The following is a 26930-nucleotide window of genomic DNA, read 5'->3' as shown; positions in this document are numbered from 1 at the left end:
GGTTACAATTCTTAGATATCTGTGAAAATAGCCTAAGCCCACTGAAATCAAAGGCAAAATTATTCCTTTGATTTTGGGGCAAGGATTTTTAATGAGCATTCAGTCTCAGTCTTCTTCCCAGAGGAGATGATGTAACTACATGAAGTCAAGAATTCTGTTTTCTTTCAAGTGTAGTTAGTATCACTCTTCTATGTATACTGTTGCACATGAAACTATACAACATATATTCTCAAGAACTGAAATTTCTCACTACCTGGTATTAAAGCAAAGATTGACTTTCTGTAGCTGAAAAGATCAAAACTGCCTGAAAAGCAGCACAAAAATATGTTTCTCTGATGTTTTAAGATCTTTCCATGAGCATAGAAAAAAAGGTTTGAATAGGCATTCACAAAGTTTCATTATGCATGGTCAAACAAATTAAGTCTCAAAAGTATGGAATTAAAATGAATACGGACTTAAATCTGGCAAAGTGAAAGACTTGGTCCACGCACTGAAGCTTAGCATCTGACAAACCACGTAGACAACTAGAATCAAAATCCCAATGAGAATGGAGCATGACATCAGAGGCTGATTATTCAGAGTTGCCTCGGTAGCTCATTCTGCACATTCAGAGTAAAAGATGGAAATAATCTAGCTGATAAATAAAACATTGCAAGAGGAAGAGCCTGAACCCTTGATCATGATTGTACATGCCGTTACTTTGCGTGGAGCCTGGGAAAGTTTGGTGTGGGCCAGCCAGTATTTTCCCTGGTGAATAGCTGGGCACAATCTGGAGAACAGCACAGGCCTAGAGCCTTTCCCAGTGGGCAGTTGGGCACGGCCACCCCATTCTGACTAACAAGACAGGTTAGCTGTGTTCTGCCAAACCAGTTGGCCTGATGTCTGAAGAGTTGCTCTTGCTTTGTTTTATTTACTAATAGGGACATAGCCAGCAAGTCCATTCTTTTAAGTTACGTTGAGAAAGTCGTCTTAATCCTACACTAACAATGATTTATGTTTCTCTGGTTATATCAGAGTCACTTTTGTAAAGTATCTGGTATGTCACATTACTAATCATGAAGAAACTGAGATTTGTAAACGAGATGAATTAATAATGATTAAGAAGCAGTTTCACAATTAGCGAGTAAAAAATAAAACAATTTGCTTTCTAACTTCCGTATGTGAAGTTTCTTCCTGAAATACATGAATGGCAGATGTGCATGTATGCAAAATCCCATAATAATGACATTACTCAAAGTTTTCTTTTCTTGAAAACCTGTATCTTCTAATTGGTAGACATGCAAGGACTGTAACTGCTACTGAAGTTTCAGGAAATGTTCATTATTTTATAGGAGCAATGCTTATGCTAGAACAAACTAGTGAAATTCCATTCCAATATAAAATAGAACAATTATTATTCCTCAATAAATACTATAGTCAAATGCACAGGGGAAAATATTATCTTTTGAGCAGCATATGAGTCTACTAATAATTAGGAAAATGACTAGCAAGTTACTGAAGATGACATTACCTTAATGTTAATCAGGAAATCCGGTTTTAATTTTAGATTTTTTATTTTCTCTATTTGCTGTGAAACAGTCATGTATTCCTCTGAGAGAGAAGGAAATCCACTGAGAATATAACCTGCCAAATACATTTTATTAAATATATCATTTAGAAGGTTATGTCAAATATAGGATTAGTTATACTCATTTCCTTTAAACAATACATCTAAATATGTACATAACGCTATTTAAAAAATTTCAGATGAAATACAGAAAAAAGTGTGTTTTCAACTTAATATAGGACTCTCAAAGTTTGTTAACTCAGTTAAGAAGTACAAGAAACATGTAGATGTTAAAGATTATACTCAGATCACCTGCTTCATCTGCCTAGGTCAGACATTGTAGTGCCTAAAATGTAACAAGCTTTTAGAGACCCTTTTTGCCACTAAAAGACTTTGCAAAAGGCATTGCAAAAAGTAGCCACCTTATGATACAAAGCATTTAAACTAGGAGTCTAGGCTTTTCATACAGCCTTTAAAGGTCTTCACTTCTATGGACCTTAAAAGGAGCCTGAACTCCTGTCTGGGATACATAGTGCTCCTGATTGTTAAATCCTCTCAAACGGAGGCACTATGCACACAGTACGCATACTGAGGCACCTAACTTGATAAGTATCCGTTCACTCGGGATTCACAATGCTGAGTCCTCTTTGGCAAACAGACACTGACTATATATGACAAGCATGGTGGTAATAATACCCTTTTCCTAGTATTAAAGTGCTCAGCCACACAGATGAACTTGTGGCTTCAAGTTCCTAGGAGAGTACTGTAACTACTAATGGCTGCATACAGTGCAGTAAGAACTACTGTGTAACAAGGAACTCAATATTCATGAGGCCAGAATGAGAGACTAAACAAGAATCAGGTGGATTTTTTAGCCTAATAATGAGAATATTTCCTTAGGGAAATGGTGCATGCTCCAAATGCTTAAAATTTTCTGTGATAACATTTAAATGCAAGTCTATGCAGCACAAAAACATAGCAGCAGTCTTTGCAAGAGGTGTTAGGACTGAAGACTCATCCTTCTTTGGGGAGCTGCTATCCATAGATGCAAAATTTATAGAAGAGGATAAGCAAGAGAGAGCATAATGTATAGTCGTTCCTCTAGGAAATGAAAATCCTGGATTCTGAGTTGTTGACACCTTCAGAGAATTCTAACTGGCAGTGACACGTGGGGAGTCTGCCCAGCCTCTGCTTATCAACACATCCTGGGTAACAACAGCTGATGTGAGAGGAATGGGAGTGCAGCATGGGAAAATGTTATCCCAAACTGTTTGTTCTCTGAGAGGGTGTTTGCCCTCAAACGGATAATGTTGTGGGGAGACTAACAATGATGAAGTTTACCTAAGGCAACCACAAACCAGATCACATAGTAACCAGGGGATTACCAAGAGACTTTTGAGGAGAGAAGGAGCCACCTGGAAAAGAAGCATTAAAATTTGTGACTGGGGAAAGAAATGCTAGAGTGAGAAACAAGGTAGAAGAAGAGCAGCCTAACCAGGTTTGATGTGCCAGCACTACAATCTTCTGTCTAAGGCCTGACAGAGCACCCTCCCTGTTGGATGCTGGGAGTAACCTGCATTTCAACTACTGGACTGACAGAACAGGGTTAAGCACAGAGTGGCCCACACCTTGAGTGTGTGTATGTGAGCTTATGGGGAGCTTTCTCACTGGTGTGTGGATTAGTAGACTGTAGGAAATGGAACACACAGACAAGGCTAGAGCACCCACACTTCCAACAGAAAGCGTGCTTAAATAGGTGAACATGCATTCTCAGAAAAGGGAATGTGTGCTTGTAACTTCCACCCATCTTTGAGAGGGGGTTTGCATGCGTAACCATGCAAGTTTGAGTATACTCTTTGGAATTAGTTTTAGGAGGGTGTTTAGAAAATTGTTGGTGCTTATTAATATTTGGCAAGTGCCTAGTGCTGATACTGAACCTCTTCACTGACCGCCAGTTCACTGATTGCCAGTTAATTACTTGCCATTAATAAATCAATAAACAACTTTGGTCCTGATTTGATTTAAATCATGCTAATTCAGCAGTTTTCCCCTGTGATAATGACATAGATTTTTCCTTTGAAAATATCATTTAGGTTAACATGATATGAACTTCTGTTTGTTTTCTTGTTCTATTTAAAAAAAAAACCAAAAAAACAAGCATATCAGCTACACAGAGGTTATAATTCTGTGTTTTCTTACCTACAATATGCTAAAATACAGCTATGCGTGTTATTTCCCAGTCCTTCAGTGCTTATGTTATTTTAAAAGACATACTGCTTATTTCAAGAAATAGCTTAGAAACTTCATATCTGACCTCCTTCAGAAGTAAAAAAAAAAAAATCTATTTTTAATGACTTACAAGTTTTAAATATTATAATTTGGTTTAGCACTTCTGAATAGCTCTGATGCCATCAATCTCCAACATAATACGTGTTTATTATTTAAGTCGGAAGAATATCATTGAAAAGAATCCCTTATTGTGTGTACTGTTTAGAAACTTGTATTTTACAATGTTAAAAACAAAAGTTAAAAGTAAAAAATTCAGCCTCTCATACAACACTGTTTCTAAAATCTTTAATGAACAATTAATAGCCAATTGAGTGATTAGTTCCTGCTGAAAGCATACTTAAGCTTTCCAAGGATTATATTAAGATAGTTGCTAAACAAAAAGTGATTAGAACTAGAAAATACTTAACAAAAATTGGTCTTGGAGATGTGTTCTAGTTGGTAAGAAAAATAGTGAAGATACAGGTTATTCTATTCCTTGCTACTTTTGGGCATCTGTAATACAGAAAATAGTTTGGCTACAAGAACCAAACTTTTATCAACTTTATAGTCATGTTTACAGCCCCTAGGATCTCTGTGGTCCTCTGTGATACACACATCTTAGTCATTCATCATCAGACTGACTCAAAGAGGGGAACTCAGATAACACAGACATCTCTTCAGGCTTTCATTAAAGTCCTGACATATGGATTAAGAGACCGGCATTTCTGCTGCTACTTCTTCCCTCAAATTTTTGTTTCCTTATTATCTCCTTTTTTTTATTTCTTCCTTATTTCTCTGTCTTTTGCCTACTGTTTTAAACGCCTGGTTTCACCAGGTAAGGCTGCATCTTCTGCAAAACTGTTGAGTCTTGGACTAGAGAATGAACAAAAACCTTTGCAGCTGAAAACTTATAGAAGTGTGCTAGTTTTCAGAGCAGTAGAAACCTAACAATTTCTTGGCAGTAGAAACCTATATCTCTCGTATAATGGAAATTTCAAATAGAAGTCAACACCAGAAGAGGAACTACATTTTCTTTTACTTTCTTTCCACTGAGCAGTATATTTGTTTTCAGGAAAGCAGGTTCAGACTCTAGCAAGATCTGCAGCACTAGTCTGAACAGCCTCAATTAACACAATCTTTCCTCAAAAAGAAGAATTATTACCACTACCAATACTGTTCTCATCTAACTTACTCTCACTGACAAAATGCAAAGAGAATAAACAATGTTTTAAGAAAAAAAAGACCATCTAACTTTGCATTTTAAATAATGTTTTCCTTCTTTTTCATTATTTTAAATGTTTAAAATATTTTTGCTGGTGGGTTTTGTTGTTGTTGTTGTTATGGAATTATTGAAGAAAAAAAAAATCTGTATTTTAAATCCTGAAACATTTCTAACCAGATAATATTGTCAAATGAGAGTCATAGCAACACTTAAAATTTGGGGCAAATTCATTTTCTCAAAATTAACACAACATAGGATTGGTATAACACTTTCTAATCTCTCATATTGCTAAATTAATCCCTAAATATACTCTCAGTTTAGAGATATTCCACAACCTGAGGATCACAAGAAAAGATGCTACCGTCTAATACAAAATAAATTACATTTGAGCAGTAATGGATGCAAAGTGTGTCAAAATTACAGCTAGCTCATTCTAAGCAGTTTAAGCTATAAATATACTTACCAAAATGAGCAACTTCTGGTGACTCAATCTTTTTCAGAATCATTTTTGTAACCAGTTCTTCAGGAATACTTTGACCTTTAAAAAGCAGTTCTTGACACTAAGGTAAAATGCAAAACATAATCTTATGTAATATGTATTTATCAAGAATGTGACAAAACTTACTAGAAGATTAGACATTTACCTTAAGCCCATATTCTGTTTCTTCATTAATATTTGTTTGAATTACTTCCAAAGCTGAGAAAGCACATCAGACAGAATAAAATGAAAATAATTAATAAAAAATATTTTATATACAGACATGCACATGCAGAGATACATACATTCACACACACACATACGAGTATGTATGTGTGCTCCAAGCAACCAGACTATTTTTGTATGAACAGCCATTATATTTAGGGCCATTATTATATTTCGTCCATCTAGAACTTGGTGCCTTCTGGCAATGTCTCGGTAGATGTTTTTCCCTACAGTTTAGCCCTAGATATGCTACAGACCAATGCATAACAGCAGCCTTGCAGGATTATTTTAACTACTGATTTATATTAAAGTAGCATTACTACCGTGTAATCCAGAGATGAGTATTTGAGCTTAAACACTTCCCGGATTTTAAAAGCAAGTTTTAGAAAAAGAACTGTTTGACACACAAAAATAGTTGTGTGTCTAATGGGCTTTTAAAAAAAAGGCCATCAAGGGCTTTTTAAAAAGCCCTTAAAAACCTACTCCTTATATAGTCTAATTATCTAAAATTAAATAAATACTAAATTTGACACCCATCAAATTCAAAGGTTTGCCCTCTGACTCTGTGGACAGTGCCATCATACTGATACCAGACGGCTGATTTTGGTGACAATACCAGAATGATCCTAGAAGTCTATCACACTTCTATACCATTGAAATAAGCAGACAATCATGAAAGTTTTCAAGAACGACCCTTAAGGCTACATCTGTATTATTAATAAACCAGCCCATGGAAAGGTCCTGAAGCCAGGTGGCTCATGCCTACACAGCTAAAATCTTTCTCCCCAGAACATAGTGGCTGTTTTCAAACTGCTCCTACTAGTACTGATGACTGTCACACATACTATCCTTCATACTATGAATGGGTGTGCTCGAGAGAGAATTATTTGCCATGGGCCAAAACTGAGACAGGGAATGTATTAACAAACAACACAGACAACTGAAAATCAGCGCTATGTGTGTACCCCGGACTTGTTCTATTTATGAGTATTGACCTATTCCTTGGATAAATGGATAGAAAGTATTTTGTCAAATTAAAAAGACTGTGAACACCTTTCCTATTTAATAATTCTCTAACTTTGATTATTTTTAAATAAATAACACATTACAGGACAGACATTGATACACTGGAGTGAGCCCAGTGGAGGGCACCAAGGTGATTAAAAGTGTTGAATGTACTAAGAGAAGCCAAAAGAACTGGCCTTGTTCAGCCTGGAGAAAACAGGACAGCTCTTATTGCTGTCTAAAACTACTTAATGGGAAGGCACAAAGACAGAACCACTGTCTTCACAGAAGTGGAGATAGGACAGGAAACAACAGACACAAGTAGGAACATGAGAAATTCCAATGGGGTAATTAGGAAGCAATTTTGCATCATGAAGGAGGTCAAACATTGGAATTTGTTGCCCAGAGAGGTGATGAAGTCTCCATCCTTGGAGTTATTCCAGACTCAACTGCACACAGCCCTGAGCAACCTTCTCTAGCTGACCCTGCTTTGAATGGAAGGTCCTTTCTGAGCTATATTATTAATGTTTCTGTATGTTGAATTTCTTTGTTTCTTTCTTTTTTGATGCGGAAAATGGAAGAAACTATTAGCAAAAGTTGAAAGAATGTGTGTGTACACATGTGTGGGTACACTAGACAAAAAAAGTATAAAAGAAGTATCATGAGAAAAAGAATAATAATTCTCTGAATCTACTAGAAATAAGGCATAAAAATGCAGTAAATGAGATTTACATCAGTCATTAAGAAAAACTTTCTAATGGCAAAGACTGTGGTACAGACATAGGCTGCCTAGAGATTTTTAAAAACAAATTTGATATAGACATTTGTTAGAAATGGTTTAAATGCATTCAAACAGTGTGGAATGGCTTAAGTACATTCCTAATGTCCCTTCCGATTTTGGTCTGATCTATGTTTTTGACCAGGTATTAATTTTTTGCTAGACAATCCTATGAATTAAAAATTCTATATTTACATTAGTCAAAAAAAGCACTTTATTAAAACTGAATTTTACCATATTATAATTCCAAATCTTTAAAATAAGATAAAGCTACTTCATTTGATAAATAAGCCTGTGTATTCACAGGAATATGAAGTGTTACACTGTCCACTAGAGGGCTTTTATGAGAACGATAAAAAATAGTAGGGGGCACATTGAAAAGAAAAAATGTAAGGAAAATTGATATCTAGAGAGTTAGTTCATAATCAGAACAACTACACACATATATATCATAAAATCAGATTTATAATTTGGTGTCCCCAAAGAGGCACTCAAGAAATTGCTTCATAGTTAAGGTTACTATGTGCTTGCTTTTCTTCTACTTAAAAAGATACTAGCCTTCAAACCAGTAGGACAAATCTGGTGGAAAAGTTTTCTTTTTTCACAGAACTTAAGTGAATGAATCAAGATTTGTGAATTACAATGTCACGGATACAAAAATATTACCAGGGCTTTAAAAAAATTAAAAATTTTTTTTTAGTAACTGCTGACAAAATTAGTACAAAAGAAAACTGCCAGAGACTTAATTATTTTTTGTAGGAACCTACTTTCTTGCTGAGATGCCTCAAAATGAGAAAAAAATCTCTAGCGATGTGTTGATAGGGAATAAGATAATGTTGTAAGCAACAGGTTTTACTCTACAGATCTTTAAAAATCTTTGATGAGAGGAACTGTCAGAAATGCAGCTGGATAGCTTAGAAAATGAAATGATATCTTGTATTCTGGTAAATGCATGGTGGGAGAAATTAACTACATCTTCTGAAATAAGCCATCAGATATTTTTGTTTTAGAAATTTGAAAGGGCCAGCTCCCATTCCTTCCATTATTACTTATACTAATACAAAAGCTACACTTCTGTTTCCCCCCTTGTATTAGGCACTGCACAATCAGAAAGGAAAGATCCTCCTATTTTTTAGTGGTCTGTATTGGAAAATCTCTGTGCTCTCTGGAGTTGAATGAGTTGCCTCCATGTGAGCAAGAAGGGTCACATGAATCACCTTATAGGACTGGTAATAGAGCTTGATTATTATGTGTTACATCTATCCCCTTCTGCAAAAAAAGAAAAAAGTGATTTTCTAAGACTCTCTGTATAACTAAAAGGCCATTTTTCAGCAATTGCATTTCTGGCAAAATGGTTACTTGGTCCTTATCAGTAGTTTTTACTGCAATTGGAAACACGTCATTTTGAATTACAGCAAACAGGGAGGGTATTGTAAACCAAAACATATTATGAAGCCAATGCAATATTCCAAATATAGTGTGTGTTTACCTTCTATGAAAATGCATTTCCATATTTGTGCTAGTTTTCTAGCTAATGTTTTCTTTCCAGAACCCTTAAAATGAAAAATACACATTTAAAAGAAAAACAGACAGATGGTAAAAAAAACCAAACATATTAAACAATAAATAATATATATTCATATGATAAAAGCAATTAAAAGCTACCATCAGGATTAGGGCCTCTGAGTTATGCACTGGGCAAACACAAACACTCTTTTTAATACGATCCTCTATTTTATACTGCCTGGCATTGCTAATATACTGTTACTGTCCTTTGCAGTTAATTATTTCAAAAGTAATTATACTGACCTTGTTTCTGAGTAACTCTATCTAAAACTCAGCTATGATTTGCCCATAAATTCCTACGAGAAACTCTTTAGGGCTGAAATTTATTATCTTCAATCTCAAAGCAAATTATGACGCAAACTGTTTCTGAGTAAGATACATAGGGATAGTATTCTTTGACTAAAACAATACATATATAAAAACTGCCCTGTTAGTCCACAAACCTGCTTTAGATACTGACAAAATCTTTATTTTGTCACTTACATGAATGCTGAATAACCAACATAACCAAGAGTAATGAGGCCTTTAAGAGTACAGCTACTTGAATGGGATTGTGCAAAACTCACCATCTTTCACCCTTAGGATTATGACCTTTTTTCAAGGGCATACAGAAAGACCTTTTCTGACAGACTGGCCTAGATAGATTTTGTGATTAAAAAATAGTAAAAACCACAAATAAATCACACTCCCAGTTAACAGTGTATCAACAAACACTCCAGCCTAGTCACACCTTACATGTTATAGGTATGATGAGAATGTATGTATTTGGTTTTGCTTTAATGGCACTATGCTTTTAGCTTAAAAGAAGTATCTTAAATAAGATAGATGGTCTACACATCAGCCATATAAATAAAAGATATTATCATAAAAATAGAATATTTAATTCGCTGTCCTCTTGGCCAGGCCTGTGCAATTTTAACACTTCCTTAAAATTTGCATTAATATCAAGCATCTCCTGAAGGCAATGATTTCAGACAAGAATATAAATTTCTTGTATGTTTTTTGCATTGTCTTTCAATGAGAATATTATGCTGGTTTGGTCTATAAAAACATAAAATTACCTTTTTCATGTAAAGTTAGAAATTTGACATTTGTTTTAAACTAGGCGAGCCAGTTCGCTGTAGTTTTCTATGGAGCTGAATGCACTTCCAAGTCTCATGCTGACCATAAGGCACACTTGTTGGCTATCATCTTATACAGTCTCACTGTGATGTTTGCATCTCATCCCCTTGCAGAACACCACCCTGCCACCTTTCTCAGTTTAGTCAGGTGTAAAGATTTGCAGTCAAGCATTACCCAGCAACTGGAGCCAAGGAGTAAGAAAGGATGCAGACCTGTGCAAACACTAGGGACCAGGAGCCTTCCGGCCTGATGGAGGTCTTTGAAGAAAGGAAACGTAGCCACATGGTAGCACTATGCCTATTTCCCATGATACAATCTGCCACCGTCATGTGACTGTGTGCTGGCACACTGCACCACGTATGATGGCTCTACGTTAGTATGTGGTGTGGTGCAGAGAGGGACTGGGGCTTGATTTGGTGGGTCAACTCGCATTGAAGTTTGGGTTGGTTGCCAGTTCTAGGTGCACACCATTTATCTCTCTACTTGCCAGGCAGCGCAAAGCAGATTTCCGTATGGTCATTTCAGGCTCTTTTGTGGTACCTAACAGAACCACACACAAATGCAGAGGGCGAACTGCTAGAGGACCTTGTGTTCACACTGGAAGTGGGGTGCCCTGAAGGCACCTTTCATGGGCAACTGCAACATTCAAGAGGAAAGCAGCTTTCAGGGCACCAGCGGTGTGTTTCAGTGCATACTAGATTCACTATAGACATAAAGCAAACTTGCACGAAAAAAGAACTCCCTTCAGCAAGCTAAGGCACTAATTTAAAACCACCCGTAGAGTCTCCTGCATTTGGGAAAAAGAAATCTGAGAAGCCTAGGAACACAAAACATCAAATTTTCCTAAGTAAAAAAAAGAGGTCACAAATTATTTGAGAAAAAGGAAGACCTTGAATTATAGTTAAAATATAGTACTAATCTCCTTATCAGGACACATTGGTGGATTTCAGTTACTCCCAAATATGTGACATATAATTACATCAAAGTTTTAATACTAAAGTTAAAATATTTAATATCTCATTCATGTCTGTAAGTCAGTACAGTAACCCAAAGGTTCTTTTATGCCTATTTATGTCTTTAATCTATCAAGCTTTTTAAAAATTAGAATACCAAAATAACATAAAAACAATCCAGTTGCCACTGTGAAAAGAGAAGAAACTTTTTGACCAACATGTGATTTTTAAGTAACAGTAATAATACTTTTAATTGTAATTGGCTGGTCACTCAGGCCAAAAATTGGCTTCATTAAATGAGATCAGAATCTTTGCCACACTCTGCAGGATTTGCAAAGTGGAGAAGAGAAAAAAAGTAGGTCTTTGATCTTTTTGGTAGCATCACTAAACTAATGTTTTGAAAGAAAAAGTAAAATAGTTAGCAGAATATCTGAAGAAAAAACTTCTATCAGACATCTTACTGGCTTTCCAAGAATAATTAAGCAAGTGGGCTTGGACAATAGAAAGGATTTTTCAGCTTCATCTTCATCGAAGATGTCTGCAAAGGGCTGAGCTTGTTTTTCCTCTTGTGAAGCCATATATTGTCTAAGACTGGGAGGGGAAAAAAAAGCTTGTTATAAAATACAGTAGTTTACATATGTGTAAAATGAGACATACTTAAAAATGGAACTGAATAATAATGTGATACAAGGCAAATTGCTTTGTAACAAAAGCTGTTATAAGAAGAAGCATTTAGAGAACACACACAATGCACCCATTACTAAGAGCAGAGCTGCTTCTGAAAAATAAGGGATTGTCAGAACCACCCCCAATCCCCAGCTGCAACTATATGGTTGTTGATAATGACTTCTTCCTGACTCTCAAACTGCCTGTTGCTCTTTTTTAAACAGCATGTAGTTGTTTCATTGTCTTTTCCTTCCTGTTTCAATTACCACACAGTTGTAACTTCTCTCTGGTTCCTGAAATGGATCATGGCCGTGCTAAGACCTTTGCTTGTGAGCTTCGGACACAGAAGAGCCCCATCGTGGTCAATGGAACTATTCGCTGTGTCCTCAGCTAAGGACATGAATAAGGCTTTGCAGAATTAAATCACGGTTCACGATCCGTTCTGTAATCCTCTCATAAATCCCCGCTCTTCCAGGACTGTAAGAGATCGCACACCCAGCACCACACAACAAAGCAAAACAGAAACAAGTTTCTAATTAAGGTGAGCTGGAGCAAAATTTGTGTGGGCCTCTCAAACGGAGTCCAAAAATGAGAGGAGCTTGATGAAGCATGTTTGAAGAAGGCAAGACAGAACCTCGCTTTCTTTAGAGGGCCACTTAAGCCTCAACCCCCCCCCACCCACCCCAGTCATTTTTGAAATTAAAAAAATTCTACTTCAGGATGAAAATCTGAAAAAGTTTGTTTTGAAACGTCAAACTGAAACATTCTGACACTTTCAGAATAAGACCTTCTGAATGACAGGGACAGTGTTGTAATATTAAAAAAAATTCCACATACAAACCAACCCTCCGTTTCTCTCATGGAAACTCCCTCGCTGAACTTTACCTGCCTTTCCCAGCACTTTCACTCCTTCCCAAACCTTTACAACTAAGGGGCAATTTCCTAATTACAAAACCCACCCCAACCAAACCAAAGGAACAAACCAGCCTCCCCGCCCGACTAACAGCCTGGCGGGGCCTTGTTCCCCCGCCCCGCCCCGCCAGCACTCCCCGACCGGCAGCGCAGCGCCGACCCCCGCGCCCGGCGCTCCTCAGGGCCGGGACGGGGCAGGGCGGGACGGGGCTGGGGGGGTGCCACTCACGTTGAGCGAAGCGCGGAGGGAAGGGGCAGAGTGAGGGCGCAAAAGCCGCCGCGCGCAGCCCGCCGCCAGCAGCCCGTGCGCCCCCGTAACCAGGCAACCGAGGAGCACCGCCCCCCTGCCCTTCGCCCCGCTCCCTCGGAAGGAGGATGGAGGTGGAGGCACACCCTCCCCCTCCGCGCAGGGCGGCAGGGGACGGGGCTCCGGAGCTGTTCCTGGTGCTGACCCTGCGGGCAGACCCGCAACGAGCGGGGCCCGGCTGGAACAGCGGCTGACGCCGCCGCCTCTCCTCGCCTGGCCTGCCCCGGCGACCCTGCCCCGCCGCGCCGGGAGCCGCGCTGCCGAGGGGCCACGCATGATGCGGCCCCACCGTCCCCTCAGGCGGCGGCGCAGGCGCTCTCTCTCGCCCGCCGGTGGGTGCGCTTGCGCGGTGGCGTGCCGGCGCTTCCGGCTTCCACCAGTCCCGGCAACGGGCGGTAGGGGCTGGTGCCCGGGCCCTAGCCCCGTCGTGTTCCCCCCCTCCCCACTCCGGCAGGAGCTCGGCTTGTCCCTCGGCTGCTGGCGGGCAGCCCCCTGCTCCCCCGCCGTGCCTTGGGGCCGGGGCAAGGCTCGAGCCCGGCGCGGCCGCCATGCCGGCGGCAGGCGCCGCCGCCCCCATGATCAGCTCAGTGCAGAAGCTGGTGCTGTACGAGACCAGGGCTGTAAGTAGCGTCTGCCCCGCCGCTCCCGGGGGGCGGGAGGAGCCCCGCCTGACGGCCCCCGCGATGGCGGCTGCCTCTCCGGGCGTGGGGCAGGGCGGGAGGATGTCCCTGCTCCCCTGCCGTGCTGGCTTGGCCCTGCCCGGGGCTGCTCCCTTTGGCCTGCAGCTTGTCAGAAAACTGATCCTTACCTGTCTCTTCTTCTGTTGGGTTTTCTTTTTATTTTTGGTTACACATGCAAAACATACGAATAACTAAAAAAAAGTTTTTGAAATTCTGTCTTCACCGTGTCTCTGCCTTGTGACTTAAACGAAGAGCTGGTTTCTGACCTGAGCGCTGTTAGCGTAGGCGAGTCTGGAGTCGGGGCTGTGCCGTGCTGTAGGCTCCAGCCCCGGCGCTGCCGGGCAGGCTCCGAGGGTGGGAAGTGTAGGCCCCGCGTTGGCCTTTGCGCAGCTGCCTGCTGGTTTTGGTGTGCGGCTGTTGTCGCTCAGCTGGGCTCACGGTGCTGACTTATGCCGTGGGGAATTAAAACTGGAATTAAAGAATTAAGACTTGAATTAAGAATTTAAACAGGACGGCTGAACTGGTTACCACCCGCACCTGCCTGCTTACTGCTTGTGAGAGATTTAGTTCTCATCATCTGAATGGCTTGTAGAGCAAGCTCCAGAGTTTTCAGTCTGACCTCTGGAAGTCAGCTGTTGGAGATTCTTAGCATTCCTTAATATTCTGTTGCAGAAACTGTAGGGATGTGCCATTCACAGGACTTTTTGCCATGGGCAAAGTGGATTGGAGGTTTGAATGGTAATTGCTTCTTTAGCCACGTGATGAGCACCGTGTGTGACTCAAAATCTGATTCTTGGTGTAAATAACCTGGGATAATACCGCTGTGTTTATCATCCTTTAGCTCCCAATCATTTCTTTGTGTAGTTTCTCTTGTTTCATAGTATGTTGTTTTTTTCACTTGAGGTAGTTTTGGATAGAATTAGGTACCATGTCTTTAAATGCAACAGTTAGCTCTAGTTCTAAGTTCGGATGTTACCCGCAGCGATAATAGAAAGATAGTTTATACACTGAAGTCAGCATAGCCTCTTGAAAGCTTACCAAAATGGCACATGTAGGCTGAAGGGAGTGCAGTTTGGCCTGCGTGAATGGTCCCAATATAAAGAAGAATCTGACTTCCAGCTTTGGGTCTGTCAGAAGTAGCTGTGTGCTTCTGGCTAATTCCCCATTACACAGCCTGTGAAACAGAGGAGGCGGATGAAAGCACGCAGAATTATTGGTACCAGTAAATGAAAAAAATTGAGGTTACTCTTGCTTTCCAGAATGTTAGTTTTTTCCTATGCCTAAAGGGATTTTGATGGCTGCTTTAATAATTTTTCTCAGCATTACTGGAAAATGCTTTGTTGTTTTATTTTCAGCTAAATTATTGCTGTATGGGAGGAGTGCAATGGGGAAATACGATTTCTGAATCAGGTCCTGAATTACTGAATTTAGTTGTTCTTGGCTCACAACTCATATCAATTTCAGATAGCTGAGATTTGGCTTTTTGTGACTGGCGTGCCTGGATATCTGGCTGGCTTCTCTCTGAGCTGTAAGGGTCAGTTGCTGAGAGACAACGTGCTATGTACAGGGACAGTATTATGCTTTAGGGTTCTGTGAGTGAGCTACAATTCTCCATGCCTCTCAAGTTGATCCTGTTAGTTCAGGAACTGGAGTCTTTTACATCTAGCTAGTGGTAGCTGGCAGTACCTGCTGGAACGGATGGGTTTGCCCATGCTTTGCTGTGTTCAGAATTCAGGAAGGGGCAGATCTGGCAGTCCTGAGCACTCCATGCTGCAAGACAGTTTTGATCAGCTATGAAAGGCGGTGGTTTGTGGATTAGCACGTGCCATTTGAAATGCCTCAGCTGAGTAATGATGTCTCAAAGCTGTTTCTTCAGTCACTTCTTGTGGGTGATGAAAATGGAGTATTATCCCTGAATGTGGTTATGTTCGTACTTAGAAAAAAGTGCAAATTGCAGCGCTTTGAGTTTTGATACTCAAATTCTACTCCTTTTTTTCAAAAGAAAAAACACTATAGGATTCATTTTGGTGTAATTATCTGAAAAGGATTGATGCACTTAATAAACTCAGAAACTAATGTAGGTTAGAAGGGACTTCTGGAGATCATCTAGTCCAGCCCCCTGCTCAAAGGAGCTTCAACAAGAGCACAGTGCTCAGGGCTGTGTACAGCTGAGTTTTGAATACCTCCAAATATGTAGATTTTACAGCCTCTGCAGACAATATGTTCTAGTGCTTGACCATCCTTGTGGTTTAAAAAAAAGAAAGAGGGGAGAAATTCCTTATATTAAGTTGTAATTTTGCATATTTCAACTTGTATCTGTTGTACCTTGTCCATCCACTGTTCACCCCTCATAAGAGTTTGGCTCTATCTTATCTACACGTTCTCGTTAGATAGTTTTAGACAGCAGTAAGATCCTGCCAAAGCTTTCTGAAGGCTGAACAAACCCAGTTCTCTCAGTCTCTCCCAATGCATCATGTGCTCTCATGTGCTCCTCATCATCTTGGTGGCTCTCTGCTGGACTCATTCTGGTATGTCATGTCTGTCTTGTACTGGGGAGCCCAAAACTGGACTTCAGACTTGATCAGGTCACAGAGAATAATTTTAGAGGGAGAGTTGCTGTTACAGCTGATTCAGTGTCACGTTGGGCTGCTGACAAAAGTTCCCACTTCTTCTCCCTGAGGTACCCCTCGCGCATCCTCCTTTGCATAAAATCTCACAATCATGCAGTCGCCGGCTGTGACAGTCACTGATGTGACGGAAGCATCACCCAGACACAAAATTGAATAACTTTCTCCTGGTTCAGGTTACTTTTCCGATTTTCCTAAGACCATACGCTTGCTAGATACAATGTAAGCACGGGGGACCTGGAGTTATATCAGATAAAGGGTAACATGAAACTGTATCCTAAGATTCCTCATGGAGACCTGGGAGTGGGTAAGGAAGGGATGACTTAAGTTGTCAGCAGTGGGAGAAACAGTGGAGTTTACGCTGATCATACTGCTTATTCCTGTAAAACCCCTCTGTGTTAAAGCAGGAAGAGATGACATGGATGAAAAAGTGGAAATGGTTTAGGGAAGAGTTTTTTAGTTGATTTTTTTTGAGTTATGAATACAGTAGCATTATTTAAGTCAAACAGGAAAGACTCTGGTAGTGTTATTGGAGTCAAACAAGAAAGACTCCTAGAGGTGAGGAGAGCTGAATTCACAGTGTCAATTGAAGGAACAGAGAGCAAAATTCTATATTTTCTATTAACGTTTATATATGGGGTGGTTGCTGAGACCTACCTTTTAAACTGATGCTTTGGGTCAATAAATACTGTGGAGATGTGAGTTGTATCTCCTGTTTGTCTTGGGAAGTTGAAGACTTGTTTAGAAGTAGTCAGAAAAATGAACTGGAACAGTGTTACTCAGATCAATGCCAATTATCTTTCATTTTATGCATATATTTACACGGCAGGGGGCAGTAAAGATATGTCAGCAATATGACTAATAAGAAACAAAAGATATTTTCCTCTCTTCTTCAGGAGAAGATGGAACTTCTGTGCATCCCCCAAATGAAGCCCACCTGAAAGCTGTAGGTTAGTTCATTGGAAATTATCATTCCCCTGAGGCAGTGTGACGTGGAACAAGTCAATTTGTGCCATCTGTATAAAGGTGTATCACTTGCCTATCTTTCAGGATATTATGAGGCTTAATTAATATTATTTTATTCTAATCAGGTTCTTCTACAGTCTCCATCTCCACGGTATCCAAATGACTTGCACAAGCTTATTAAGCAATGTGACTAGCATAATTACCTGTAGATTTTTCTTCCCTTTTCCCCAGGGAAAACTATGTGGGTTTGTTTTTTTTAAAAATTTCATTTCTTCTAAAAATAATTTGAACGTTTTTATATTAACAAAAACAAGGTGTGCTTATTTAATGCTGAAGTTAGTCTGTGGTCAAATTGGGGAAACCTTAATGTAGAAGATGATTTCAGAGAAAAAGCTAGAGAATTTTTACTGAACTGTGAAGCAAACTGATTTATATAGATGGTTATCTGATGCATTTAAAAAATGTTGGAAGTAGTGAACAATCTACTGGCCAACCATTAGTTATCATAATTTTCTAGCTAGAAGTGGCTGTGAAATTTGATCTCTCTGGAATGGTTTCGTTAGCAGAAGACAGCCCCTCTCGGATGACTGTCCTATTCCCTCTGCAGTGGCATTCCAGAAATGGTGATGATGTAATGGAGCAGCGGATGGAGTTGGGACAAGAAAGGGAGTTGTGTGAAACTCAGGAAAGCACTGTTTCTGTCTTAAATGTCTTGATATACTGCCAGATATATGGGCAATAAAATAGAGAAACTTAATCAACTGATATATGTGGGATCTGAGACCATTTATGAGTATGGCAGGTACTTGGTGGAATAGCAGTGATGAGAACACCACATGTTTTTAAGGGTATATGCTATTCAGGCAGAACAAAAATAAAGTTCAAAAGCGGTAGCACCACACTGCATGTGAAAGATGTGCCTTCAAACATCTGCCTAAGTTGTTTTGGCGACACATGTTTTATTTAGTTTGTCCCATGTTGTCCTGGGTGTCATCGTGTAGTCACTAGATCTAGGAGAGAGATACTCTTACAGATCTGGTTTTGTTGTGAATCCACTTTTCTAGATGGAATGGTGATGAGGGGTTTGTGGATAAATGATCACAAATTGATGTATTTAAATGTAACAGAAGGATGAAGAAGTATAGCTATTTTCTGTCGCTACTTTTTATTTTCAAAACAAAGTTTGTTATGGCCCTAAAACTAAATGAGTCTTTTTCCTTGTTTACATTAAGAATTTACTTCATGAGTACAAGTGTACTGAACAAGGGGTGAAGATAAAATGAGTGACAAGAATGAGGTTTCGAAAAAGGAAACAGTGTTGGGGTAGAAATAAAATTAAATCTATTCAACATGCAAATTTGATAGATGTAGGCATACTAAACAGTGAAATGACTAAATATTTTCAAGTTGTTCAAGACAAGGGTGGTGCTGTGACTGGAACATGACAAATGGAATATTTAATCCATTGTGAAGTCCTGTACATAATTTTCTGTAGGAAAATAATTGAAAATCGAGGTAAATGACATGAAATGCAGTCTAGACTTACAAAGATGCTATCAGATTAACCTGGTTGTTTTGCAGGTCTTCATCTAAAAATTAGATGGCCTTATGTATTTAAACCAAATGCTCTGTGGAGGTGCAGTGCCACAAGGAAAATCTCTGGCTTTGCTAAAAGGAGGGAGGTTAGTAGAGAAGTTAGCGTGGAGTGAATAAGGAATCATCTCATAGGGTTGATTTTTTTTCAGTGGTTTTAGGACCAATATGCTTCAGCATTTTCAGTAATGTTATTAGCCCAAAATGTGGGTCAGCTCTGATTAGAGTTTTGAAATACTGCAAATAATTAGGATAATCAGAGCACAAGATAGCAAGAAATTATAGTGACCCTCAGGAGTAGATAAAGGAAGTAATTTGAAATAGAATGGTATACTATGAAACTTCATGCACCTTAGGATAGATTACACACCAATAAAAGTTTGTTCAGGGTTTATCAATTCAGAAGCAGTAGCGGGGAGGAGGAGGATCTGGGTGTTTTATCTTAAGAAGGGGTGGGAGGTTGAGCCGATGATGAAGTACAACTCTGAAAAAGGCAGATGTGGTCTTTTGTGATATGGTTGTTAATGCGAAATACTAATGTATCTCTATAATGAGGCCTTGTATGGTATATTGTGTATACTTTCTGTCCATATTAATTTAAGAAATAAGAATTCAACCAGGAACAGGTCCAGTGAAGGTCCAGTGAGGTAACATAGATGCTAGACTTGTCTTGGGAGGAACAAAAGGACAGCAAGATTTCTTTAGTCTATTGAAGTGAGTGCTGAAAAGAAATCCAGTTACGTATGTCTCTGAAAGCATTCCAGCAGAATAGATGCTAAAGAGAGGAGAAATATTTGGCTAAAGGAAAATGTATAAATTGATGATTAATAGATTTAGCTGAAAATTAGAAGGGAGAATCTTGAGGAACCCCTCAGTGGAGCAGCAAGAGCAAACTCTTGTTTGGGACAAAAGAGCTTTGGTTGCCTTGGGAGAAAAGGGCATTATGGCATGCTGTGGCTGGTGGATGCAGAGTGGGTAGCCATTCCTACATGCTCTGAGAGTGGTGCTTGGCCGGGTACGTTCTTAAAATTTCTCATCTTGAAAGAGCTTCTTTTGAAGAGTTTCAACAGATTACAGAAGCAGACAGCATGGCAACTGAATTTTTGCTATTTTCAGGTACCTCTCTTTGCCCCTTATCACCTCTTCCTTTCTTCATGTCATTCTGCCAGTTTCTATGAGAGGTGAAAGACAGATACTCCCTGAACTGCTGTAGGTTCTATAGAAAGAAAAAACGTAGTAGAGTTTTTGCTGTACCTTACATGTAGGTGTAAGTATTTTTCTCCCCTTCTTTGGTGTAGTATAGAAAAAAGGCTGAACCTATACCTTTTTTAACCCTTTTTAGTATCTTGTTTATGCCTTGAAGATTTCTGATATACAAGCAAGTTCAGTACATATTAAAACTACCACAGAAATCTGAGGAAGAAGCTTTTTCTTGCATAGCTTTGTGCCTGTTGTGAAGGAGGGTGGAGGTGTGATGGCAGGTGACAGTTACCATTGCACTGCCCAGTTAAGCATAAATAAAAGTAGATAACAACATGCTGATCGAAAGTCAGCATTCACATGAAGGTTCCTCTTCTGGCAACTCAGTGTGTTTCTTTAGTCTGACAGAAAGTGTGACTAGTGCGTAAATACCTTCCTGTACTGGGTGCGGGTGCTCGGGTGCTGGTGGGGGGCTGCAGGGTGGCCTCTGTGAGGAGAGGCTGGAGCTGCCCCACGCTGTACATGGCCAGCTCCAACCGACCCACCGCAGGGCACGGCTGAGCCCCACAGACAAAATGGTGGTGCCTCTGCGATAACATATTTGAGAAAGAGTAAAAAATGCTACGTGGCAGCTGTGAGAGAGAGGAGTGAGGAAAACTGAGAGAAACAGCCCTGCAGACACCAAGGTCGGTGAAGGAGGAGGTCTCCAGGCGCCAGAGCAGAGACCCCCTGCAGCCCCTGGGGTGGACTGCGCTGGAGCCAGGGGGATGTTTCGTGAAGGAGCTGCAGCCTGTGGAGAGGACCCCGCGCTGGAGCAGGGAAAAGCGTGAGGTGGAGAGAGCAGCAGAGAGGAACTGTTACGAACTGACCGCAGCCTGCCATTCCCCACCCGCCTGCGCTGCTCAGGGCAGGGGGAAGGTGGAGGAGTTGGGAGTGAAGCTGTGCCTGGGAAGAAGGGAGGGTGGGGGGGAAAGGTATTTTAATTTATCTTCGTTTCTCGCTATTAGAGCCTATTTTAATTGTCAATAAATTACATTAGTTTTCTGCAAGTCAAGTCTGTTTTGCCTGTGACAGTAAATGTTGGGCAATCTCCCTGTCCTTACCTTGACACATCACCTTTTCCAACTTATTTTCTCTGCCTGTCCTGTTGAGGAGGGGGACTGAGTGTCTGGGTGGGGGTTTGATAGCTGGCCAGGATCAACCTACCATGCTTCCTTAGGGCTTTGTGTTTTTAGACATATCCATGCACTCAACAGGTATCTTCTGCAAGCATTTTGGAAAAGTTCTTAAGTGTTTTCTTTATGCTTTTTGCAGGTTTAAAAATTGGCTATATTAGTGCACTGCCATGTTTTTCAAGTAACTTTTAGTGTCTTTTCACTTTTTTTTCCTGCTGCTTAAGCTGTGTGTTGCTTTTTAACTGATGAGTGAAATAAGTTCTTTACAGTGCTAACATTTCTTAATGATAATTAGCCCATACAAAGAAGCAAATCATAGTTTTAGACCAGGAGTTCTAAGAAGTAATCTTAAAGAAAAAAAAATGTGGGCAGAATGTTTGATTTCAGAACTATTATCCTACCATTATAAACAACAATTTGCGGTAAGAAGTTTTTTATTTTGTTTAGGCTCCTTTTAGAATAAGCTATTTTTATTGGTTTGGCTGAATCAAAAGATTGATAAAAGAGGGTGTAAAGCCTTTCAATGAGATTGCTTTGCTTAAAATTCAGTCCCAGGTGGAAATGACTAATGATTATTCCTATCTTGTGGTTGCTTGGTGATAATTGTGCAATAAATTAAGCTTCAGTCCAGATCTCATAGCTGCATGGTGTACTGCTGTGGTTGGCAAAGTGCACTTGCTAACAAGTTTCAGCAAAGGCCAAGGGCAGACTAAACCTGGAAATAGCATGTTTCATCTCAGGTGATGTTTGAAGGACTTTCGCAGAGCGGTATGAGGAAGTCTGCACAGTTTCTTCTTGTGTACTGTTCTGTTGAGAAAGTACTTTGTGGGTCAGGGTTGTCCATTTATCTAAATGCGGTGGCTTTGCTGTAGAGTGGAATTGTTTGAGGCATTTGGAAAATGCTTCAATTTATTCCATTCAACTTAGTAATAAACGGAATAAGAGAATAAGGATAGAAACTCCCAGAAAGGTTTCTGTATAGCTTACCTGTGGATTCTCATTTCTTTTACTGTAATGATTTCTGTTAATCAAAATAGTTGTAAACAGTACAGCGCATTTTAGCTTTGATTAATTTTACAATTATATTACAGTCTCAGAAATTAATTTATTTGATGTTACATGCTCAGTGTTATGTTGGTTTGGTATTTTTCTTTATTCTTTCCTACTGTTCGTGTGATGGCAAATTTAATTACGGTACATGTCACTGATATGGTTTTGTTTGTGCTCCGTAATCATCCAGTAAGACCGACTTATTTATTCATTAGATGCATAAATTAGGTAGCAGAAGCAGCTAGTGCTGAAATGTCTTTTTTTTTTGTTTCATTTTTGCATTGTTAGTTTTCACATCATCTTTGTTTTCATATCTTGAAGGTTGAGTATGAGCTGGCATATCATGATGGGTTTCAAGTAATTCTGGGGTTGTTCATTGTTAGCCAGTTCTGAAAACTTCCCAAGTAGAAGTCTAATTTTGGGTTCCTAGTTTTGAGGACTAATCCAAATTCAAAAGTTTTTGCAGGTGTTTCCTCCTTTATTACTTCCACAAGAATATCCTCTAACGTGCAGTGGGTAAAATTCCCGTTTGCTAAACAGAGATTTCCCATTGCCTGGCTTATTAAGAAGGTGGCTTCTTTAAGTCCATTGATACTGGGTTTTGATGCTGTTCTCAACAGACCTTCCTTAACACATTACACAGCCTAGCTTTCTAACTTAAAACAAAACCCCTAAATTAGTCCTTAAAGGACTTCAAAGAGAGCTTGTTAAGTACCATTTATTATGGTGGTTGCTACCGTAGTCTGCAGATACAATTGCTTCTCATCTAATCTAACTCTGGTGCTGTTCTAAGCAGCAGCACTTAAAGCTGGCACTGTAGCTGTGCGTAGCTCACTAGAGCAGCTGCCGAGGTGATGTGAGTGATGCATTCCTCATAGCGCTTCCTTATGTTTTATCGGTCTATTAAAATGGAAATAGACAAGTATCCAGCTGAACTTCCATAGTAATCGCATTTGCAACTCCATATCCATCTCTCTCTTTCTCTCTCTTCCTGTGCGTCATGTGCCATGTTCCAAATTTAAATGTGGTCTTTGGTCCAAACTGCTGTTTGGACAAGTGTCTTAACGTTGTACTGCTCTATTTGTATTCAAGATGGTTTGTCAGTGACCATAAGCGTCACTTTGGGAAGAAAGTGCGCTCATTTAATGAGCTGGGCATGGGGGGAGATCGCTGAGCTGTATTGCAGTATTATGGACTACTTAAAATTGTTTAGTTTTAATTAACTAAAAATTTTTTACAAATAGAGAACCAGCACTCTTAAAATGCGAACTAACTTATCATCTGTGTATTACAAATGAATATGATATTTCCTTCTGCCCTTTCACCTTCTACTGCATGAAGAAGAAGGTGGTATGATGGCATGGTCTGAGCAAGTGTCTGTCTTGGTGGTTTGGTGTTTCTTGCTGGTGGGTGATACCAGTAGAAGAGCTCCATCCTCCACCTTTGCGCCATTCAGTGTCACGCGGTGGAGGCTCCCACCCACTCCCTGTCCTTATGATTTCCCTCCTGGGAAGTGCAGATCTTGGCACTAAGGGATCTCCTGCGGAGGGTACTCTGAGGGGTGCAGGCTGGGGAGCCTGGGCTGTGCACAGCATCACGTTGCTGCTAAAAAAACAGTAGGGAACAGTTTTCCTGTGCCAAAGTGCTGCCTCAAAGGCTTCAGTGAGGCAGTGCCGCGATGGCGTATGACTTTGAAGGGCCTTCTTTACTGTCATTTAGGAGTGAACATCAAAACTTGCCACTTGGTAACCACTGTAATGTCAGTGTACAAGGTGGAACCAGGAGTTGGTGGTGTTTTCTTTTGTAGCTCTTAAAGTTGAGTATTTTATTTTCTTTTTTAGAGCTTACTGACTATCTAGACGTTTTTGTGATTTCAAGGAAGCTGAAGAGGGCTTTAAGTTCTTCTTTCACCTTAAGTATTTTGACATTAAAGATGTTTCTTAACATCTAATTGGCATAAATTATGAAATTCTTAGTTTTGTGTGAAAGTTATTATTGATTTCTTCTCCCACATCTTAAATCCATGTGACTTTTAAAGTCAAGAGCTGGGTGCGTAGATCCACATGAATTTGCCATGCTTTCCTACTAGGCTGAGCATTATTAATGAGCTACACCTTGCTGTGTGATAGCACCACACTGATTAAATGGATTAGTAAAATGAGATCTGCTTATAGCAAGTCAGTCCTGCAACCTGTGCTTACTGTTAATTCCTTTAAATGTAAAAATGCATTTATAGTTTGATTCCCTTAAATGAGACATGGACACATTATATGTTTGTCTGTGTCTTTCTTTCATAGTTTAAATGAGAAATAAAGCTAGTCTTTTTAAAAAAACTAATACTTTTAACCAGCATAGCTGGTTAAATTAAACTCGAGTGTTGTGGGAAAACACGGCTGAGAAGTTTATCATAGCAAATATAAATGAAAAATGAAGAAAACTTGCAGTACTGAAGTACTTACAATTTTTCTGTGTTTGTTATGGATTAGGAAAGACTAGTTGGCAGAAATAGCAATGGACTACAATATAGCAACAGTAGTTTTAGATCATGAGAAGTTACAAACTCATGTACATAAGCTTCTGCTAAATTTCACAAAGCAGATGGGAAGACAATAACGGCTGGGGCAGGGCATAGTTGGTCAGTGGCTGGTATAAGCTGCATTTTTTCCTCTCTGAAGAGATTTTCACCTTTCTTCAATTTTTATTTTTTTCCCTCCTTGTACAATGGATAGAATGAGTTCTAAAGGTTGATTGTATACAAATGTACCTACCTAAGGTACTGATATCTAAAACAGTTTATTAACAGTCCATATGGAATATTCTATATTTTATGTTAATTGAAATGAATCTACTCTAGAAACTATATAAATGTCATTGTTGATGTCTTGTGTTACAATGGGCTTTGGTTGCCTTATCTTGTGTAATATTCTGACTTTTTTTTTTTTTTTTTAAATGCAGCGGTATTTTCTCGTTGGAAGTAATCCCGCAGAAACCAAATACCGTGTTTTGAAAATAGATCGCACTGAACCAAAGGATTTGGTTATAATCGATGATAAGGTGAGTGCCTCTCTATTTAGGGTTTTTTCAGTTATTCCAAATGATACTGTCTATATTGAGCTGAATTTAAATATTACAGATTTAATCTGTTTCAACAAAGGTACGTTACAGAATCATAGAGTCATACAACAATTGAGGTTGGAGGGGATCTCTGGAGATTGTCTAGTCCTACACCCATGCTCAGAGCAGTGTCAACTAGATCAGATCACTCAGGGCTATGCCCAGTTGAATTTTGGATATGGATGGAGATGCCACGTCTCTGTGTAACCTGTTCCAGTGTTCAACCATCCTCACAGTAAAAAAGCTTTTTCTTATGTTCAAATAGAATTTCCTGTATTTCAGTTTGTGCCCATTGCCCATACCACCGAGAAGAGTCTGCCTCACACTTCTTTATTCCCTTGTACCAGGCATTTATACACATTGACAAGATCCCCTCTGAGCTTTCTCTTCTGCAGGCTGATCAATCCCAACTCTCTCAGCCTGTCCTTGTACGTCAGATGCATATGGTATTAGCATGATACCGAGTAGTCATAGTATGGGAGGGGCCACAAGATCTCCAAACAGCACATTCACTTTAATGAAATTTTCCCAAATTTTTCAGTTTATTACGTGTATGCTCCCAATGGTTTTCTTATGTTCAGCTATGTTGTTCTAAGTGCAAAATACATTTAATTACTATCTAGCCAAATTTTTAGTGTTTCTGATCTATCACATCTGAAGCAAAATAAACAGCAGCAACAAGAGTTTTAATGTACACAATAGAATAAGATTTGATTCCTGTCCAGGAATTTTACCGTTTAAAAGCTTGACACTTAAGATTTAGAAATGTTTGAATTCACATGTGACCATGACTATTTCTATCGCAGTGAACGGCAAGTTTTGTGCATAAAAAAGACTTCTTGTACTTATTGGTAGGACTGAAACAAGAGACAGAGGATGTAGAGCAGACATTTGGTTTATTGTATATTAAGTAAATTCTACTATTCTCTGATATGAAATAACATTTAACTACCAAAGCAGTAACTTAAGTGACTTTTTATTTTAAAGCATGTGTATACGCAACAAGAGGTGAGGGAACTTCTTGGCCGTTTAGACCTGGGAAACAGAACAAAGATTGGGCAGAAGGGCTCTTCTGGGTTATCTCGAGCTGTCTCTGCTTTTGGTGTAGTAGGTAAGTGTTTTGTTTGGTTTTATAAAATCTTTTATTTCTTAAGGAGGTGAGGCTTACTGTGTCATGCTGAATAAGTTTGTCTCCCCTTGATTTTTCTTTTTTTTTTTTTTAACTGAAGAGGATTGAGAAATTTCATTCTCAAAGACAGATAAGTTTCTATGTATTTTGTGAAAACAGGTGGCCAGGACAGGGGAGAGAGTTGTGCCATAACTTGTCTCTTCTTTGTCACTAAGGGAGAGATCTAGGAAGCAGCCAAAATGTAGAGTCTTGGTTGAAGATCTCACCAAGCGCAAATGATCGTACGATGCAAATCGCGTGGAACCTGGCCTCCTGAATTCCAGAGCTCACACAATGCTTTTTTAAAAA

General features: G+C 39.6%; 2 protein-coding genes across 3 annotated transcripts in view; one reads left to right on the top strand and one right to left on the bottom strand.

The window, feature by feature from the left end:
- The window catches only part of AK9 (adenylate kinase 9), a 77795-nt gene extending 63838 nt beyond the window's left edge, over positions 1-13957 (bottom strand). Inside the window, exons 1-6 of the mRNA XM_068416950.1 lie at positions 13857-13957; positions 11625-11754; positions 9012-9075; positions 5681-5733; positions 5500-5596; positions 1511-1623 (exon numbers count right to left, since the gene is read on the bottom strand). Coding sequence (XP_068273051.1) covers positions 1511-1623; positions 5500-5596; positions 5681-5733; positions 9012-9075; positions 11625-11741 — 444 coding nt within the window. The 5' untranslated portion in view covers positions 11742-11754; positions 13857-13957. The remainder of the gene's footprint in view (positions 1-1510; positions 1624-5499; positions 5597-5680; positions 5734-9011; positions 9076-11624; positions 11755-13856) is intronic.
- Positions 13453-26930, top strand: part of FIG4 (FIG4 phosphoinositide 5-phosphatase) — a 72687-nt gene continuing 59209 nt past the window's right edge. Inside the window, exons 1-3 of one of the 2 annotated variants that reach the window (XM_068416936.1) lie at positions 13453-13668; positions 25295-25393; positions 26441-26564. In XM_068416936.1, the coding sequence (XP_068273037.1) occupies positions 13597-13668; positions 25295-25393; positions 26441-26564 (295 nt within the window). In that variant the 5' untranslated portion in view covers positions 13453-13596. The remainder of the gene's footprint in view (positions 13669-25294; positions 25394-26440; positions 26565-26930) is intronic. The other variant, XM_068416926.1, reaches the window with a different exon arrangement.

Source organism: Nyctibius grandis, chromosome 1, assembly GCF_013368605.1.
Source record: "Nyctibius grandis isolate bNycGra1 chromosome 1, bNycGra1.pri, whole genome shotgun sequence".
Lineage (NCBI taxonomy): Eukaryota > Metazoa > Chordata > Aves > Nyctibiiformes > Nyctibiidae > Nyctibius > Nyctibius grandis.
This window is presented reverse-complemented; position numbering and strand designations above follow the sequence as displayed.